The 20,373-nt window shown below is 47.8% G+C and overlaps 1 protein-coding gene across 1 annotated transcript in view; it reads right to left on the reverse strand.

Annotated features, from left to right (window-relative positions):
• Nucleotides 1-5,159: 5,159 nt before the first annotated feature.
• Nucleotides 5,160-20,373, reverse strand: part of LOC119968623 (homeobox protein PKNOX1-like) — a 36,805-nt gene continuing 21,591 nt past the window's right edge. The window contains exons 4-5 of the mRNA XM_038801244.1: nucleotides 5,477-5,571; nucleotides 5,160-5,237 (exon numbers count right to left, since the gene is read on the reverse strand). Of these exons, the coding sequence (XP_038657172.1) occupies nucleotides 5,160-5,237; nucleotides 5,477-5,571 (173 nt within the window). The remainder of the gene's footprint in view (nucleotides 5,238-5,476; nucleotides 5,572-20,373) is intronic.

Raw genomic sequence — 20,373 nt, forward strand, 5'->3', positions numbered from 1 at the left:
AGTATAACCAGTCTGTACAGTGTGTTCTGTGTCAGTATAACCAGTCTGTACAGTGTGTTCTGTGTGTCAGTATAACCAGTCTGTACAGTGTGTTCTGTGTCAGTATACCAGTCTGTACAGTGTGTTCTGTGTGTCAGTATAACCAGTCTGTACAGTGTGTTCTGTGTGTCAGTATAACCAGTCTGTACAGTGTGTTCTGTGTCAGTATAACCAGTCTGTACAGTGTGTTCTGGTGTCAGATAACCAGTCTGTACAGTGTGTTCTGGTGTCAGTATAACCAGTCTGTACAGTGTGTTCTTGTGTCAGTATAACCAGTCTGTACAGTGTGTTCTGTGTCAGTATAACCAGTCTGTACAGTGTGTTCTGTGTCAGTATAACCAGTCTGTACAGTGTGTTCTGTGTCAGTATAACCAGTCTGTACAGTGTGTTCTGTGTCAGTATAACCAGTCTGTACAGTGTGTTCTGTGTCAGTATAACCAGTCTGTACAGTGTGTTCTGTGTGTCAGTATAACCAGTCTGTACAGTGTGTTCTGTGTCAGTATAACCAGTCTGTACAGTGTGTTCTGTGTCAGTATAACCAGTCTGTACAGTGTGTTCTGTGTCAGTATAACCAGTCTGTACAGTGTGTTCTGTGTCAGTATAACCAGTCTGTACAGTGTGTTCTGTGTGAGTATAACCAGTCTGTACAGTGTGTTCTGTGTCAGTATAACCAGTCTGTACAGTGTGTTCTGTGTCAGTATAACCAGTCTGTACAGTGTGTTCTGTGTCAGTATAACCAGTCTGTACAGTGTGTTCTGTGTCAGTATAACCAGTCTGTACAGTGTGTTCTGTGTCAGTATAACCAGTCTGTACAGTGTGTTCTGTGTGTCAGTATAACCAGTCTGTACAGTGTGTTCTGTGTCAGTATAACCAGTCTGTACAGTGTGTTCTGTGTGTCAGTATAACCAGTCTGTACAGTGTGTTCTGTTGTCAGTATAACCAGTCTGTACAGTGTGTTCTGTGTGTCAGTATAACCAGTCTGTACAGTGTGTTCTGTGTCAGTATAACCAGTCTGTACAGTGTGTTCTGTGTCAGTATAACCAGTCTGTACAGTGTGTTCTGTGTCAGTATAACCAGTCTGTACAGTGTGTTCTGTGTGTCAGTATAACCAGTCTGTACAGTGTGTTCTGTGTCAGTATAACCAGTCTGTACAGTGTGTTCTGTGTCAGTATAACCAGTCTGTACAGTGTGTTCTGTGTCAGTATAACCAGTCTGTACAGTGTGTTCTGTGTCAGTATAACCAGTCTGTACAGTGTGTTCTGTGTCAGTATAACCAGTCTGTACAGTGTGTTCTGTGTCAGTATAACCAGTCTGTACAGTGTGTTCTGTGTCAGTATAACCAGTCTGTACAGTGTGTTCTGTGTGTCAGTATAACCAGTCTGTACAGTGTGTTCTGTGTGTCAGTATAACCAGTCTGTACAGTGTGTTCTGTGTCAGTATAACCAGTCTGTACAGGTGTTCTGGTGTCAGTATAACCAGTCTGTACAGTGTGTTCTGTGTCAGTATAACCAGTCTGTACAGTGTGTTCTGTGTCAGTATAACCAGTCTGTACAGTGTGTTCTGTGTCAGTATAACCAGTCTGTACAGTGTGTCTGTGTCAGTATAACCAGTCTGTACAGTGTGTTCTGTGTCAGTATAACCAGTCTGTACAGTGTGTTCTGTGTCAGTATAACCAGTCTGTACAGTGTGTTCTGTGTGTCAGTATAACCAGTCTGTACAGTGTGTTCTGTTGTCAGTATAACCAGTCTGTACAGTGTGTTCTGTGTGTCAGTATAACCAGTCTGTACAGTGTGTTCTGTGTCAGTATAACCAGTCTGTACAGTGTGTTCTGTGTGTCAGTATAACCAGTCTGTACAGTGTGTTCTGTGTCAGTATAACCAGTCTGTACAGTGTGTTCTGTGTGTCAGTATAAACCAGTCTGTACAGTGTGTTCTGTGTCAGTATAACCAGTCTGTACAGTGTGTTCTGTGTGTCAGTATAACCAGTCTGTACAGTGTGTTCTGTGTCAGTATAACCAGTCTGTACAGTGTGTTCTGTGTGTCAGTATAACCAGTCTGTACAGTGTGTTCTGTGTCAGTATAACCAGTCTGTACAGTGTGTTCTGTGTGTCAGTATAACCAGTCTGTACAGTGTGTTCTGTGTCAGTATAACCAGTCTGTACAGTGTGTTCTGTGTCAGTATAACCAGTCTGTACAGTGTGTTCTGTGTCAGTATAACCAGTCTGTACAGTGTGTTCTGTGTCAGTATAACCAGTCTGTACAGTGTGTTCTGTGTCAGTATAACCAGTCTGTACAGTGTGTTCTGTGTCAGTATAACCAGTCTGTACAGTGTGTTCTGTGTCAGTATAACCAGTCTGTACAGTGTGTTCTGTGTGTCAGTATAACCAGTCTGTACAGTGTGTTCTGTGTCAGTATAACCAGTCTGTACAGTGTGTTCTGTGTCAGTATAACCAGTCTGTACAGTGTGTTCTGTGTCAGTATAACCAGTCTGTACAGTGTGTTCTGTGTGTCAGTATAACCAGTCTGTACAGTGTGTTCTGTTGTCAGTATAACCAGTCTGTACAGTGTGTTCTGTGTCAGTATAACCAGTCTGTACAGTGTGTTCTGTGTTCAGTATAACCAGTCTGTACAGTGTGTTCTGTGTCAGTATAACCAGTCTGTACAGTGTGTTCTGTGTCAGTATAACCAGTCTGTACAGTGTGTTCTGTGTCAGTATAACCAGTCTGTACAGTGTGTTCTGTGTCAGTATAACCAGTCTGTACAGTGTGTTCTGTGTGTCAGTATAACCAGTCTGTACAGTGTGTTCTGTGTCAGTATAACCAGTCTGTACAGTGTGTTCTGTGGTCAGTATAACCAGTCTGTACAGTGTGTTCTGTGTCAGTATAACCAGTCTGTACAGTGTGTTCTGTGTGTCAGTATAACCAGTCTGTACAGTGTGTTCTGTGTCAGTATAACCAGTCTGTACAGTGTGTTCTGTGGTCAGTATAACCAGTCTGTACAGTGTGTTCTGTGTCAGTATAACCAGTCTGTACAGTGTGTTCTGTGTCAGTATAACCAGTCTGTACAGTGTGTTCTGTGGTCAGTATAACCAGTCTGTACAGTGTGTTCTGTGTCAGTATAACCAGTCGTACAGTGTGTTCTGTGTCAGTATAACCAGTCTGTACAGTGTGTCAGTATAACCAGTTGTACGTTGTCAGTATAACCAGTCTGTACAGTGTGTTCTGTGTGTCAGTTAACCAGTCTGTACAGTGTGTTCTGTGTGTCAGTATAACCAGTCTGTACAGTGTGTTCTGTGTGTCAGTATAACCAGTCTGTACAGTGTGTTCTGTGTGTCAGTATAACCAGTCTGTACAGTGTGTTCTGTGTCAGTATAACCAGTCTGTACAGTGTGTTCTGTGTGTCAGTATAACCAGTCTGTACAGTGTGTTCTGTGTGTCAGTATAACCAGTCTGTACAGTGTGTTCTGTGTCAGTATAACCAGTCTGTACAGTGTGGTCTGTGTCAGTATAACCAGTCTGTACAGTGTGTTCTGTGTCAGTATAACCAGTCTGTACAGTGTGGTCTGTGTGGGGCCACCTAAAATGGTGTCCAGCAAGGGATGCTTGGAAAATGGTCAAGGGTATGGGCAAGCAGGCTGTAGAACAGATCAAACAGAGTTGCAGCAAAAGGTTTTGCTGACTTCAAAAAATTTCACAGGTTGTTGCAAACGACATAAGCAAAAGTAAATCTCCAGGCCTTCCCAGGAACAATGGGACTATCTCCTGGCCTTCCCAGGAACAATGGAACTATCTCCAGGCCTTCCCAGGAACAATGGAACTATCTCCTGGCCTTCCCAGGAACAATGGGACTATCTCCAGGCCTTCCCAGGAACAATGGGACTATCTCCAGGCCTTCCCAGGAACAATGGAACTATCTCCAGGGCTTCCCAGGAACAATGGAACTATCTCCTGGCCTTCCCAGGAACAATGGAACTATCTCCAGGGCTTCACAGGAACAATGGAACTATCTCCTGGCCTTCCCAGGAACAATGGAACTATCTCCAGGGCTTCCCAGGAACAATGGAACTATCTCCTGGCCTTCCCAGGAACAATGGAACTATCTCCTGGCCTTCCCAGGAACAATGGAACTATCTCCAGGCCTTCCCAGGAACAATGGGACTATCTCCAGGCCTTCCCAGGAACAATGGAACTATCTCCTGGCCTTCCCAGGAACAATGGAACTATCTCCTGGCCTTCCCAGGAACAATGGGACTATCTCCAGGCCTTCCCAGGAACAATGGAACTATCTCCAGGCCTTCCCAGGAACAATGGAACTATCTCCAGGCCTTCCCAGGAACAATGGAACTATCTCCAGGCCTTCCCAGGAACAATGGAACTATCTCCTGGCCTTCCCAGGAACAATGGAACTATCTCCAGGCCTTCCCAGGAACAATGGAACTATCTCCAGGCCTTCCCAGGAACAATGGAACTATCTCCAGGCCTTCCCAGGAACAATGGAACTATCTCCAGGCCTTCCCAGGAACAATGGAACTATCTCCAGGCCTTCCCAGGAACAATGGAACTATCTCCTGGCCTTCCCAGGAACAATGGAACTATCTCCAGGCCTTCCCAGGAACAATGGAACTATCTCCAGGCCTTCCCAGGAACAATGGAACTATCTCCAGGCCTTCCCAGGAACAATGGAACTATCTCCAGGCCTTCCCAGGAACAATGGAACTATCTCCAGGCCTTCCCAGGAACAATGGAACTATCTCCAGGCCTTCCCAGGAACAATGGAACTATCTCCAGGCCTTCCCAGGAACAATGGAACTATCTCCTGGCCTTCCCAGGAACAATGGAACTATCTCCAGGTCTTCCCAGGAACAATGGAACTATCTCTTGGCCTTCCCAGGAACAATGGAACTATCTGTCATTCAGACTCGTTTTTCAGACACAGCGGCACCTAAATTCCTTTTTTGGAAAGCCAACACTCATCCAACACCTTCAGGCATGGCCACTGAGTGCCCACTCCAAAACTGATTGGACTTGGATCAATCAGGCTGATCGAGCCCTGATCAATTGATTGGCAAAGGACCCACAGACCGCCCACGAAAAGGGTCACGAAATTCAAACAGCAAAAAAGTTACTGCAACGATTCATTCTCTCTCTTGGAGCAGCAGCAATGGTGGCTTCCACTGGGCGATGGCGGAGACTGTCCGCACTACCAACAGAAGGAAGCCCAGAGCCAGAAGAGAACCAGATTGATAACCAACTAACTGAGACTACAAGACTGGAACTACAGATAATGGGCCTGTGCAGACCAGGGGATTTTCACAGTAACCTCATTGCAGTGTTAATGGAAGCCTACAGGTGACAATAAAAATGATTATTAGTTCCCTCTAGAATAACAATAAAGGTTATTATTGGTTATGCTGCATTTACATGAAGTTATCAACCTACCTGTGCATTCTGGATACGTATAGTGCCATGTGTTTGTGTGACCACCTGGCCTTGAGGTGTAACCACGGTAACAGGCTGATAAACTGCCCCACTACCTATTGAACAAAGGGAACAGATTAAGTTGCGAAACACTTTTTGTTGTCGATAACCTCAATTTACAAAATGATTAGCAGTGCAGAAAAAACACACAACTCCAGGTGTTCAATGTTATAAACAGGAGTCAGTAAACAGTACGGTAGCAGAGTGGTTAGCACAATTGCTTCACAGCTCCAGGGTCCCATGCTAAATTGCCCTTAGTGTCCAAAATTGCCCTTAGTGTTGGGTGGGGTTGTGAGCTTGGGTAGGGTGCTCTTTCCAAGAGCCAGTGCAGACTCGATGGGCTGAATGGCCTCCTTCTGCACTGTAAATTTTATGATAGAACTATGATCTTTGGGTTGTGGGGGTCAAACCCACACAGTCATGGGAAGAATGCACAAACTCCACACAGACAGTGACCCAGGGCCGGGATTCAAACCCGGGTCCTCAGCGCCGTAGCAGCAATGCCAACCACTGTGCCGCTATGCTTTCCAAAGATTATTATTAATAATCAAGAACACCAAACTTGTGCCACTATGCTGTCCAAAGATTATTATTAATAATCAAGAACACCAAACTTGTGCTTGAGGTGTTGTTACCTACTGGGCTAGAGACCAAGAGCTGGAAGGTGGAAACGGACAGAATAGTTCTTTCTAAAAAAATAAGAACTGTAGTGATATCATGGTTGTGTTGTAATTCACCAACTGACCACTAGGAGGTTCATTAGCATATAAGTGAATGTTAGAGTCAGCTGAACTCGGACTGACGAGCTGGAGAGAGAGGTTGCTTGTGCATGTTCATATTGTTATTCATTTGTTATTTTGTATATATTTATATTAATAATCCATTTATAGCTTTAGCTTTTTTTTTACACAGAGGGTAGTGGGTGCCTGGAACTCAGTGACGGAGGAGGTGGTGGAAGCAGGGACGATAGTGACATTTAAGGGGCATCTTGACAAATATATGAATAGGATGGGAATAAAGGGATACGGACCCCGGAAGTGTAGAAGATTTTAGTTTAGACGGGCAGCATGGTCGGCACAGGCTTGGAGGGCCGAAGGGCCTGTTCCTGTGCTGTACTTTTCTTTGTTCTTCATTCCTATAATATAGATCAGGTCGTCTGTCAGGGACATTACAAGAATTAGGAACAGGATTGGGCAATTTAGCTCCTCGAGTCTGCTCCACCTTTCAATTGGAAATGAGCAAACGTGACACCACTGTTAAAAAAGGAGGTAGGCAGAGAGCGGGTAATTATAGGCCAGTGAGCTAAACTTCGGTAGTAGGGAAGATGCTGGAATCTATCATCAAGGAAGAAATAGCGAGGCATCTGGATAGAAATTGTCCCATTGGGCAGACGCAGCATGGGTTCATGAAAGGCAGGTCGTGCCTAACTAATTTAGTGGAATTTTTTGAGGACATTACCAGTGCAGTAGATAACGGGGAGCCAATGGATGTGGTATATCTGGATTTCCAGAAAGCCTTTGACAAGGTGCCACACAAAAGGTTGCTGCATAAGATAAAGAAGCATGGCATTAAGGGTAAAGTAGTAGCATGGATAGAGGATTGGTTAATTAATAGAAAGCAAAGAGTGGGGATTAATGGGTGTTTCTCTGGTTGGCAATCAGTAGCTAGTGGTGTCCCTCAGGGATCTGTGTTGGGCCCACAATTGTTCACAATTTACACAGATGATTTGGAGTTGGGGACCAAGGGCAATGTGTCCAAGTTTGCAGATGACACTAAGATGAGTGGTAAAGCAAAAAGTGCAGAGGATACTGGAAGTCTGCAGAGGGATTTGGATAGGTTAAGTGAATGAGCTAGGGTCTGGCAAATGGAATACAATATTGACAAATGTGAGGTTATCCATTTTGGTAGGAATAACAGCAAACAGGATTATTATTTAAATGATAAAATATTAAAGCATTCTGCTGTGCAGAGAGACCTGGGTGTGCTAGTGCATGAGTCACAGAAAGTTGGTTTACAGGTGCAACAGGTGATTAAGAAGGCGAATTGAATTCTGTCCTTCATTGCTAGAGGGATGGAGGTTAAGACTAGCGAGGTTATGCTGCAATTGTATAAGGTGTTAGTGAGGCCACACCTGGAGTATTGTGTTCAGTTTTGGTCTCCTTACTTGAGAAAGGACGTACTGGCACTGGAGGGTGTGCAGAGGAGATTCACTAGGTTAATCCCAGAAGGGGTTGGATTACGAGGAGAGGTTGAGTAGACTGGGACTGTACTCGTTGGAATTTAGAAGGATGAGGGGGATCTTATAGAAACATTTAAAATTATGAAGGGAATAGATAGGATAGATGCGGGCAGGTTGTTTCCACTGGCGGGTGACAGCAGAACTAGGGGGCATAGCCTCAAAATAAGGGGAAGTAGATTTAGGACTGAGTTTAGGAGGAACTTCTTCACCCAAAGGGTTGTGAATCTATGGAATTCCTTGGCCAGTGAAGCAGTAGAGGCTCCTTCATTAAATGTTTTTAAGATAGAGACAGATAGTTTTTTGAAGAATAAAGGGATTAAGGGTTATGGTGTTCGGGCCGGAAAGTGGAGCTGAGTCCACAAAAGATCAGCCATGATCTCATTGAATGGTGGAGCAGGCTCGAGGGGCCAGATGGCCTACTCCTGCTCCTAGTTCTTATGTTGTTCAATACGATCAAGGCTGATCTCATCCTGGCCTCAACTCCACCGGCCTGCATGTTCTCCATGACCCTTCAACCCATTACTAATTAAAACACTGTCCCAGCATCCACCATACCCTGGGGTCGCAAATTCCACAGAATCACAACCCTTTGCGAGAAGTAGTTTCTCCTCATCTCTTATCCTGAGACCATGACCTCTCGTTCTAGGATGCCCCACAAGAGGAAGCATCTGCTCCACGTCTACTGGGCAGCACGGTAGCACAGTGGTTAGCATTGGTGCTACACAGCTCCAGACTCCCAGGTTCGATTCCCGACGTGGGTCACTGTCTGTGCGGAGTCTGCACGTTCTCTCCGTGTCTGCGTGGGTTTCCTCCGGGTGCTCCGGTTTTCTCCCACAATTCTGAATTTTCCCTCTGTGTACCCGAACAGGCACCGGAATGTGGCGACTAGGGGATTTTCACAGTAACTTCATTGCAGTGTTAATGTAAGCCACCTTGTGACACTAATAAAGATTATTATTAATTTATCCATAGCTTTTATCATCTTATAGACCTTATATGTTATATAATTTGATCTTCCCTCATACACCTGAACAGTATAGGCCGACACTGCTCAATTTCCCTTCTAAAGACAAACTCCTCATCTGTGGAATCAATCCAGTGAACCAAAACTAATAATAATCATTAATAATGTCGCAAGTAGACTTAAAACTGTGGGCTGCAAGAATCTGAGGAGGTATAGGGGTGGTAAGGGGAAGAGAGGTAGACGGGTTAAATTGGGGAATCCGAGCGTGTGGTGTGTGGGGAGCATAGCGAAGGAGGAGGCGGCAGCGTGTGTCCCGGGAGGGAGAGCCTGGCAGAGGGGAATGGAGAGGGGCAACAAAGGGCAAGCAGGGGGGGTGAAATCGGAAGGAGTAGAGAAGGGGACGAAGCCAGGTGGGGGGGGGGGGTAGGGGACACTAAGAGGGGAGAGCACAATGGTAGTGGGGTATTGGGAAAGAAGGAGAGAGGAGGTAGGGGGAGGGTAGAGTGCTGGTAGCAACAGGTCGCACGTGAAGATGGCCAAACGTGGAAGTAGTCGGCTGCCATCTTGAATGGTCCGTGACAAAAGGCAGGCCAGGACGAACAAGACCAGGCCCAAGTGTGTGGATGGCTGACCCCACAGGCAGCCGATACCCTCCCCCCCATCCAAATAGATAACAGATTTGATTCGAATCACTAGCTTTTGGAGCACAGCTCCTTCATCAGGTGAGGAATGAGCAAACAACAGCAACAGCAAACCATACACAATTAGCACTATTCCCCACACTGCCCCCTCCACTCCCTCATTTTACATCCAGCATCCCCCTAAAACCCAATAAAACACAAAGGCTACCTCCCCACCCCAGCTCTCCCCCAGCTGATGTCTTTTTGGGAAGTTAATGAGCAGCCTCTACCCCTGCTCAGCCACTCTGATGGTGAATTAGATTTTTTTCCAGATGGAGGAACTCTGCCAAGTCGCTCACCCAATGCCTCCGCTTTCGGCAGCTCCGAGTCCCTTCAGCACAGCAAGAGCCACCTCTGGGATATCCGGGAGGGAAAGGCTCCCACGTTACCCCCTCTCCACACCCGCACTTTCTGATCCTCCGACACCCCAAATATCGTCATCTACAGGCCTGCCGCCACCTTCACTCCCAACATCTTCCACATTATCTTTGCAAACTCCTTCCAGAACCTCACGCAGCCGCAAACTCCTTCCAGAACCTCACCCAGCCTCAAACTCCTTCCAGAACCTCACCCAGCCTCAAACTCCTTCCAGAACCTTACCCAGCCGCAAACTCCTTCCAGAACCTCACCCAGCCTCAAACTCCTTCCAGAACCTCACCCAGCCTCAAACTCCTTCCAGAACCTCACCCAGCCTCAAACTCCTTCCAGAACCTCACCCAGCCTCAAACTCCTTCCAGAACCTCACCCAGCCTCAAACTCCTTCCAGAACCTCACCCAGCCGCACACATGCTGAAAACAAATGGTTTTCCGATCTCCTTGCACACCACCCAATACCCATCTGGCTCATCCTAGACACTGTCATATGAGCCCTATACACCATCGTAAACTGTATCAAACTCAGTCTTGCACACAAGGAGGACGAGATTATCCTCTGCAGAGCCTCACTCCACACCCCAGCTTGCACTGCCCCTCTCTCAACTTCTCCTCCAACTTATGCCGGACCTCCTCACCGGAGCACCCCCCCCCCCCCCCCCCCGGTCTTCATCAGCTCCCCGTATATATCTGACACTTTGCTCTTGCCTATCTTGTCCTCGGACAGCAGCTTGTCCCATGGCGCTGGAGGTGGCAGCTGCGAATCGAACCCAACTCAAGAAGTCCCTCACCTGCAGGTCCTGAACCCATTCCTCTTCGGGAGGAAGTACACCTCCTCAAGCTCCTCCAATTCTGCAAACGTACCCCCCCCTTATAAACAGGTCCCGAAAATACTCTCTCGCCAACTGCCCGATGTGTTATCTGTGTTGGTCTAACATCGACTGCAACTGGATGCAGTAAAACGAAAAACAGGCTTCCGACACAGGAGATGGTCCAACACTGTTTTATTGAACCTGTTGATTGCTGTACATAATCTGCTGTGGGTTGACACTCTATTAACCTAACCGATAACCTCCTATTGGCTTGACTAGGCTAGCTCTCTATCACATGGTAATAATGTTCATTGGCCTGTGCACTGCGACTATCTCCCTGGTCGTGTCCTGTGAGAGAGAGAGAGCCTTAATGCCCTGTGGGCTTTATAGTGGTGGTGTCCCGTCTGGTGATTGGTTGTTCTGTGCCGTGTGTGTTCATTGGTTATCCTGTGTGTCAATCACTGCCTGTCTGCATCTCATGATATACATGAGTGGATATTATGACATCTCCCCCTTTTAAAATACATTTTGGAACGTGGCTGTATATGCATGCATAACTATGTACAAGTGGGGAATGAATGAACATATGTACATGGGAAGGTGTCTATCGTGCAGATACAGAGCAAACTGAACAAAATTTGCAAGATTTAAGTCTATAGATTCAGTCTTTGTGGCGGGCGATGAATTCTCGTCGATCGCCGCAGAGGTTGGGGGGGGGAGGCACCTGGACAGGTGGGATGGCTGCCAGATCGGTGGCCTCGTGGTGCAAGACGTCCGGAGGAGGCATAATGACATGCGGAGAAATGTGGTCGGGTGATGGGCAGGGAACTTTATGCAGCGCCCTTCTGTTGCGCCGTAAAATGGAGCCATCAGCCATTTGGACAACGAAAGACCTGGGAGCAGCCTGTCTGACGACAACAACTGGGGCTAACCAACTTCCCTCAGGCAGCTGAACAACATTGTCTGGAGCCAGCGCAGGCAGCTCAGTGGCATGAGCATCATACGTGATCTTTTGCTGGTCCCTGGATCGCTGCACCTTCTGCAGCACTGTGAGGTGGTCAAGGTCTGGAACATGGATGGCTGGACCAGCCGTCCTCAGGTTGCTGTTCATGGGCAACTGCGCCGGAGACAAACCAGTCGACAGAGGGGCTGCCCTGTAGGCCAATAGCGCCAGGTTTAAATCGGAGGCTGAGTCTGCAGCCTTGCACAGCAGCCGCTTGACAATATGGACCCCCTTCTCGGCCTTTCCGTTTGATTGCGGGTAATGGAGACTGGATGTGACGTGACTAAAGTGGTAGGATGGTGCAAAGTCGGACCACTCTTGGCTGTAGAAACATGGACCGTTGTCATTCATTACCGTGAGTGGTATCCCGTGCCTGGCAAACGTCTCTTTGTGGCTTTGATGACGGACTTGGACGCGAGGTCCGACAGTTTCGCCACTTCCGGGTAGCTGGAGAAGTAGTCGACCAGGAGCACATAATCACGCCCATTGGTGTGAAAGAGGTCTATCCCCACCTTGGACCACGGAGAGGTCACGATCTCGTGCTGTTGCAGCGTTTCCTTGGGCTGAGCTGGTTGGAATTTCAGGCGTGTTGTGCAGTTGAGCACTGTGTTGGCAATGTCCTGGCTGATGCCAGGCCAGTAAACTGCCTGCCGAGCTCTGCGTCGACATTTCTGACCCCCAGGTGACCTCGTGGATCTGTCTGAGCACCACGTTTTGCATGCTTTGGGGAATGACGATTCTATCTAGTTTAAGATGGATCCTCTCAACAACCGTCAGCTCGTCCTTAACGTTGAAGAACTGGGGGCACTGCCCCTTTTGCCAGCCATGGGCGAGGTGCTTCATCACGCGCTGCAGTAGAGGATCTTTGGCAGTTTCTTCGCGTATTTGTATAACTTGTTCCACAGTGGCTGGGAGGTTGCTGGCACACAGCTGCATTTGTGCCTCTATGTGGCGAATGAAGTCGCCCTGTTCACACGGCGTGGTGACGGATCGGGATAGGGCATCCGCGATGATCAGCTCCTTACCCGGTATGTAGACGAGTTCAAAGTCATATCGGCGGATACAAAGAAGAATTTGTTGCAGCCGAGGTGTCATGTCATTTAAATCCTTTTGGATTATGTGGACTAAAGGCCTGTGGTCTGTTTCCACCGTGAACTTTGGTAGGCCGTATACGTAGTCATGAAACTTGACTATTCCTGTCAGGAGACCCAGACACTCCTTTTCGATCTGGGCATACCGTTGCTCGGTCGGCATCATGGCCCTGGAGGCGTATGCCACTGGAGCCCAGGACGAGGAGTCACCTCGCTGGAGGAGCACCGCCCCAATGCCGTCCTGGCTTGCGTCTGTGGATTTCTTGGTATCCTTGGTTGGGTCAAAGATAGCCAGTACTGGGGCTGTGGTGAGCTTTGCCTTCAGCTCAAGCCACTCCGCTTGATCTGCGGGAAGCCACTGGAACACTGTCGACTTTTTTACGAGATGACGGAGGGCTGTGGTGTGGGATGCCATGTTGGGAATGAATTTCCCACGAAAATTCACCATCCCGAGGAAACGGAGGACCACCTTTTTGTCCTCTGGAGTCTTCATGGCATTGATTGCCAGCACCTTGGCAGCGTCAGGTTGCACACCCTGCTGTGAAATGTGGTCACCCAGAAACTTGATAGCGGATTGACCAAATGTGTGGGTTTCCTCCGGGTACTCCGGTTTCCTCCCACAGTCCAAAGATGTGCAGGTTGGGTGGATTGGCCATGAAAAATTGTCCAAAATTCTATGATTAACCTAGGACAAAAGCCTCGGCGCAACATCGTGGGCCGAAGGGCCTGTTCTGTGCTGTATTTCTCTATCTCTATGAGCATTTGGCCCTGTTGAGCTGGAGGCCGTTTTCATGAATCCTCTGGAAAACTTGTTTGAGGCGAGCAATGTGATCCTCGGGCGTCGTGGACCAGATGATCACCTCGTCCACATAGACTCACACCCCCTCGATACCCTCCATCATTTGCTCCATTATGCGATGAAATACTTCGGAAGCTTGTATGATACCAAAAGGCATGCGGTTGCAGCAATACCTGCCGAACGGAGTGTTAAACGTGCACAGCTTCCGACTGGACTCATCCAGCTGTATCTGCCAGAACCCACAGGAGGCGTCCAGCTTGGTAAAGAATTTGGCATGAGCCATCTCACAGGTTAACTCTTCACGCTTTGGGATCGGGTAGTGCTCGCGCATTATGTTGCGATTCAGGTCTTTGGGATCAATGAAAATGCGGAGTTCACCAGAGGGCTTCTTGACGCAGACCATGGAGCTAACCCAGTCAGTTGGTTCCGTGACCTTTAAGATGATGCCCTGGTCTTGGAGCTCTCGTAGCTGCGATTTCAGACGATCCTTGAGAGGGGCCGGCACCCGGCACGGTGCATGGATGACTAGGATGGCATTTGGTTTGAGCAATATCTTGTAACGATATGGGAGCGTGCCCATTCCATCAAACACGTTGTGGTATTGCGTGAGAATGTCGTCGTCTACCTCAGCCTGGAGATTTACATTGGGCGAGGCAGTCGCCAGTGTCGAGGACATGGCATGGACGCGCTGGACCAGATTTAGGAGTTTGTATGCGCGAGCACCGAGCAGGGATGCCTTGTCAGGCCGGACAATCTCGAATCGTAACATCACATTGATTGCCTTGTGAGATACCCCTAGCTGACACGGTCCACTGGCAGCTACGGCATTGCCATTGTAGTCAAGGAGCTGGCAGGCTGGTGAAAGAATGCTTGGTTGGTGTCGGATGCTGTCGAGGTCCGACTGTGATATGAGGTTTGCAGATGCGCCAGTGTCCAATTTGAATCGGATGCGAGAGTGGTTAACCGTGATGACAGCACACCACTCGTCGTCAGGATCCACAGTGAGGATTGAAAGGCGGTTTGCAGGCACGGTGGAAGCCAGCTCGCACGTGGTGATTATGCCCACCTGGTATGGAGACTCAGGCAGTCAGCATCGGGGTCCGTTGGGCTGTCGGGATCTGAATCCTGCATGCCTTGTTGTACGCAGTGGACACATCTGCGCTGCAGCTGGGATCGCTGGCTGTTGGTCGGTGGAGCGGACCTGCAGAAGGCTGCGTAATGCCCAGGCTTTCCACACTGTAGACATCGCCTTCCTTTGGCTGGACTTTGCCGCTTTAAATGGGCGGAGCCACAATTTGGACACGTCATGACGCTGACATCTGCGCGTTCCGTGCACCATCGCGCATGCGCAGTGCAGTCGGCCGATGTTCGCACATGCGCATCGGGGTCTTCGGCCTCGTCGTCCACCCGGTCGTGGTGCGCATGCGTAGGGACCCGGGAACAGCGCGCGGAACGGCCACTCTCCTCGATGCTCAGGCCTTGCATTTTTGCGATGGCCTGCACCCATTCTGCCTCTTGTGAGACTAGTTTTGCATTTTCTGATGCGTGAGTAATGATTTCTGGCATGCTCATGGACAACGCACGTTTCGATGGCGACGGAGAGGGTCAACTGTTTGATATTGAGGAGCTGCTCCCGCAGGGAGTCGGACTGGACCCTGAAAACAATCTGATCCCGGATCATGGAATCAGCCGTCGAGTCATAATTACATGAATGCGCTAGGATGCGGAAAGGGTTCATCCTTACCCTGAAGCCTCTGTTGGAAGATATACCGTTCAAAGCTCTCATTCACCTCAATGTCGCAGTGGTTGTCGAATTTCAGCAGAACCGTCTTGAACTTCGTCTTGCTTCGCCATCGGCAAACCTGAGAGTTATAGATGTGGATAGCGTGGTCCCCCGCAGTCGACAGAACAGCGCGATCTTTCGGGCATCCGATGCTGCCTCGAGGTCGGAGGCCTCGATAAACAGGGGGAACTTCTGTTTGAAGACTTTCCAGTTGGCGCCGAGGTTGCCGGAGATCCGGAGTTGCGGAGGAAGTTGGATCTTTTCCATGCTGCTGGATGGCTGCATGCTGGTCGTTGCAGATTCACTCGAGGTAGGTTTGTTAGAGTTAATAGTTCTCTGGTACCATGATGTGTTATCTGTGCTGGTCTAACATCGACTGCAACTGGATGCAGTAAAACGAGAAACAGGCTTCCGACACAGGAGATGTTCCAACACTGTTTTATTGAACCTGTTGATTGCTGCACATAATCTGCCGTGGGTTGACACTATTAACCTAACTGATAACCTCCTATTGGCTTGACTAGACTAGCTCTCTATCACATGGTAATAATGTTCATTGGCCTGTGCACTGCGACTATCTCCCTGGTCGTGTCCTGTGAGAGAGGGAGAGCCTTAATGCCCTGTGGGCTTTAATAATAATAATAATAATAATAACTGCTTATTGTCACAAGTAGACTTCAATTAAGTTGCTGTGAAAAACCCCTAGTCGCCACATTCCGGCGCCTGTTCGGGGAGGCCGGTACAGGAATTGAACCCGTGCTGCTGGTCTTGTTCTGCATGACAAGCCAGCACTCAGCCCACTGTGCTAAACCAGCCCCTTATAGTGGTGGTGTCCTGTCTGATGATTGATTGTTCTGGAATTTCCTCCCTAAATCTCTCTATCTCTCTTTCCTCCTAAAGACACTCCTGAAAACCTATCTCTTTGACCAAGCTGCAGGTCCTCTGACCTACTATCTCCTCATGTGGCTTGGTGCCAAATTTTGGACATTAAATACTGCCTTGCCAAGGAGCTTTCTTGATATCTTCAGAGCAAGGGGAACATTAAACAGTTATTGTGTGGCCAGATTTCTGGATGATACAAAGGTGGGAGGGAAGGCAGGTTGTAAGGAGGTTACAAATAATTTTCAGAGAGATATTGACAGGTTAAGTGAGTGGGCAGAAAATTAGCAAGTGGAATTCAATGTGGGTAATAGGGAAGGAACTGAAAAGCTGCTTTTTATTTCCAGTGGTCTGGAGTATGAAAGTAAAGAGGTTTTGCTGCAACTGTATAAGGTACTAGTGAGACCACTTTTAGAATACTGGATTCTGGATATATTATCATTGGAGACAGTACAGAGGAGGTTTACGAGGATGGTATGGAGGGGCCATATGAGGAAAGATTAAAGAGGTTGGGTCTGGAATCCTTGGTGTTCAGGAGAATGAGAGGTGATTTCATTGAAACATTTGGGTTGGATTTTTCAGCCAGGGAGGGGAAGGGGACCATGCAAAAGTCCGCTGATCTCGGACGGGAATTTCCGGTCGCCAGGTGGGTGCGGCCGGAGAATCCTGGCATAAGATTGTTAGGGGGTTAGACAGGGTAAATCTAGAGAAAATATTTGCACTCATGGGAGAGGGTAGGACCAGAGGACACAATTGCAGAATAGGAGGGAGCTCATTGTAGACGGATTTGAGGAAGAATTTCTTCTCTCAGAGTGGTGAATCTTTGGAATTATTTACCCCAGAAAGCTGTGGAGGCATTTTCAAGGTTATTAATCAGTCGGAGAATTAAGGGTTCTGGAGAGAAGGCCGCTTTTGAGAGGGCCACGAAGAATCCAGCACGAGTTTGTAGAGTCAAACAGGCAGTAAATTTACGTACAACAATATCTGCCAATAGTTCACTACTGGCTCCCTCTCTAGCCAGTATCTCACTGGTCAGCTCTATTTATACAGCAGCACTGTTAATGATTGCCCTGACCCTGCACCCGTCTCCCCCTCATTAGGGAACCTCATATTCCCCAAGGAACATGGGTAATCAATTGTCCCCAGCCAATGGTATCTGGGCAGCTTATAACACCCGGAAAGTGAACTTAGTGAGTGTTAGAACAAAGAACAATACAGCACAAAACAGGCTCTTTGGCCCTCCAAGCCTGTGCCGATCATGTGTCCTATCAAGACCCACTGCCTGTATCCTTCTATACCCGTCTGTTCATGTGCCGAATCAGATAAGTCTTAAAGGTTGCTAACATATCTGCCTCAACCTCAAGGAAGTATGGAATTGAAGGTGATTTAGCGGTTTGGATCAGTAATTGGCTAGCTGAAAGAAGACAGAGGGTGGTGGTTGATGGCAAATGTTCATCCTGGAGTTCAGTTACTAGTGGTGTACCGCAAGGATCTGTTTTGGGGCCACTGCTGTTTGTCATTTTTATAAATGACCTGGAAGAGGGTGTAGAAGGATGGGTTAGTAAATTTGCAGATGACACGAAGGTCGGTGGAGTTGTGGATAGTGCTGAAGGATGTTATATGATACAGAGGGACATAGATAAGCTGCAGAGCTGGGCTGAGAGGTGGCAGATGGAGTTTAATGCGGAAAAGTGTGAGGTGGTTCACTTTGGAAGGAGTAACAGGAATGCAGAGTACTGGGCTAATGGCAAGATTCTTGGTAGTGTAGATGAACAGAGAGATCTCGGCATCCAGGTACATAAATCCCTGAAAGTTGCCACCCAGGTTAATAGGGCTGTTAAGAAGGCATATGGTGTGCTAGCCTTTATAAGCAGGGGGATTGAGTTTCGGAACCACAAGGTCATGCTGCAGCTGTACATAACTCTGGTGCGGCCGCACCTGGCGTACTGCGTGCAGTTCTGGTCACCACATTATAGGAAGGATGTGAAAGCTTTGGAAAGGGTTCAGAGGAGATTTACTAGGATGTTGCCTGGTATGGAGGGAAGGTCTTACGAGGAAAGGCTCAGGGAATTGAGGTTGTTTTCGTTAGAGAGGAGAAGGCTGAGAGGTGACTTAATAGAGACATACAAGATAGTCAGAGGGTTAGATAGGGTGGACAGTGAGAGTCTTTTTCCTCGGATGGTGATGACCAACACGAGGGGACATAGCTTTAAATTGAGGGGTGATAGATATAGGACAGATATCAGAGGCAGTTTCTTTACTCAGAGAGTAGTAGGGGTGTGGAACGCCCTGCCTGCAACAGTAGTAGACTCGCCAACTTTAAGGGCATTTAAGTGGTCACTGGATAGACATATGGATAAAATGGAATAGTGTAGGTCAGATAGGCTTCAGATGGTTTCACAGGTCGGTGCAACATCGAGGGCCGAAGGGCCCGTACTGCGCTGTAGTGTTCTATGTTCTAACCACCTCACGTGGCAATGCACTCCAGGCCACCACCGCCCTCTGTGTAAAAAAACATCCCCCGCACATCTCCACTGAACCTATCATCCCTCACCTTGAACTTGTGCCCCTGTGCAATTGTCATTTCTGCCCTGGGAAAAAGCCTCCCGCAAGACTGCATACTTATCCCCCTACTATTCTCCCTGTACACACATAACTGCATGGCAAAATTTGGTTCCAACTCCATCTACAAGTTTGCTGAGGACACGACCATAGTGAGTTGGATTTCGAACAATGACGAGTCCGAATACAGGAGGGAGATAGAGAACCTAGTGGAGTGGTGCAGCGACAACAATCTCTCCCTCAATGCCAGCAAAACTAAAGAGCTGGTCATTGACTTCAGGAAGCAAAGTATCGTACACACCCCTGTCAGCATCAACGGGGCCGAGGTGGAGATGGTGGACAACTTCCAATTCCAATGGGCTGCACATCACCAAAAATCTGTCCTGGCCCATCTATGTCGACACTACCACCAAGAAAGCACAACAGCGCCTATACTTCCTCAGGAAACTAAGGAAATTCGGCATGTCCACACTGACTCTTACTAACTTTTACAGATGCACCATAGAAAGCATCCTATCTGGCTGCGTCACAGCCTGGTATGGCAAATGCTCGGCCCAGGACCGCAAGGAACTTCAGAGAGTCGTGAATACCGCCCAGTCCATCACACAAACTTGCCTCCCATTCATTGACTCCATCTACGCCTCCCGCTGCCTGGGGAAAGCGGGCAGCATAATCAAAGACCCCTCCCACCCGGCTTACTCACTCTTCCAACTTCTTCCATCGGGCAGGAGATACAAAAGCCTGAGAACACGGACGAAGAGACTCAAAATCAGCTTCTTTCCCACTGTTACCAGACTCCTAAATGACCTTTTCATGGACTGGCTGATTAATACTTCACTCCAGTATGCGTCACCTGATGCCGGTGTCTATATATTTACATTGTGGACCTTGTGTTGCCCTGCATTGTATTTTCTTTTTATGTTATTTTCTATTATGTACTAAATGACCTGTTTGAGTTGCTCGCAGAAAAATACTTTTCACTGTACCTTGGTACGGGTGACAATAAACAAATCCAATCCAATCCAACTGTTCACCCTATCTTTTCCCCCTCATAATTTTATAAACTTCTATCAGGTCGCCCCTCAGCCTCCGTCACTCCAGGGAGAACAATCCCAGTTTATTCAATCTCTCCTGATAGCTGAAACCCTCCATACCAGGCAATATCCTGGTAAACCTTTTCTGTACTCTCTCCAAAGCCTCCAGGTCCTTTTGGTAGTGCGGTGACCAGAACTGGACAGTTTCCGGAATGTGGCCTAACCAACGTTCTATCTAACTGGAACAGAATTTTTGAGCTTTTATACTCCATACCCCGTCCTATGAAGACAAGCGTGCCATATGCTTTCTTTACCATTTCCACCTGCACTGCCAGTTTTAAGGATCTGTGGATCTGCACGCCCAGATCTCTCCGTGTCTTTGTGCTCCCGATGGTTCTGCCATTTATTTTATAGCTCCCACCTGAATTGAATCTAGCAAAGTGCATTTGTAAATTCCATCTGCCTATCTATATCCTGCTGTATTCTCTAACAATCTTCATCACTATCCGCAACTCCTGCAAACTTAGTATCATTCACAAATTTGCTAAACAGACTCGCTATGTTTTCTTCCAAGTCATTTATATCTATTACAAAGAGCAGAGGTCCCAGTACTGATCCCTAAGGAACACCACTACTTACA

The sequence above is a fragment of the Scyliorhinus canicula genome, chromosome 7, assembly GCF_902713615.1.
Source record: "Scyliorhinus canicula chromosome 7, sScyCan1.1, whole genome shotgun sequence".
NCBI classification, from domain to species: Eukaryota; Metazoa; Chordata; class Chondrichthyes; order Carcharhiniformes; family Scyliorhinidae; genus Scyliorhinus; species Scyliorhinus canicula.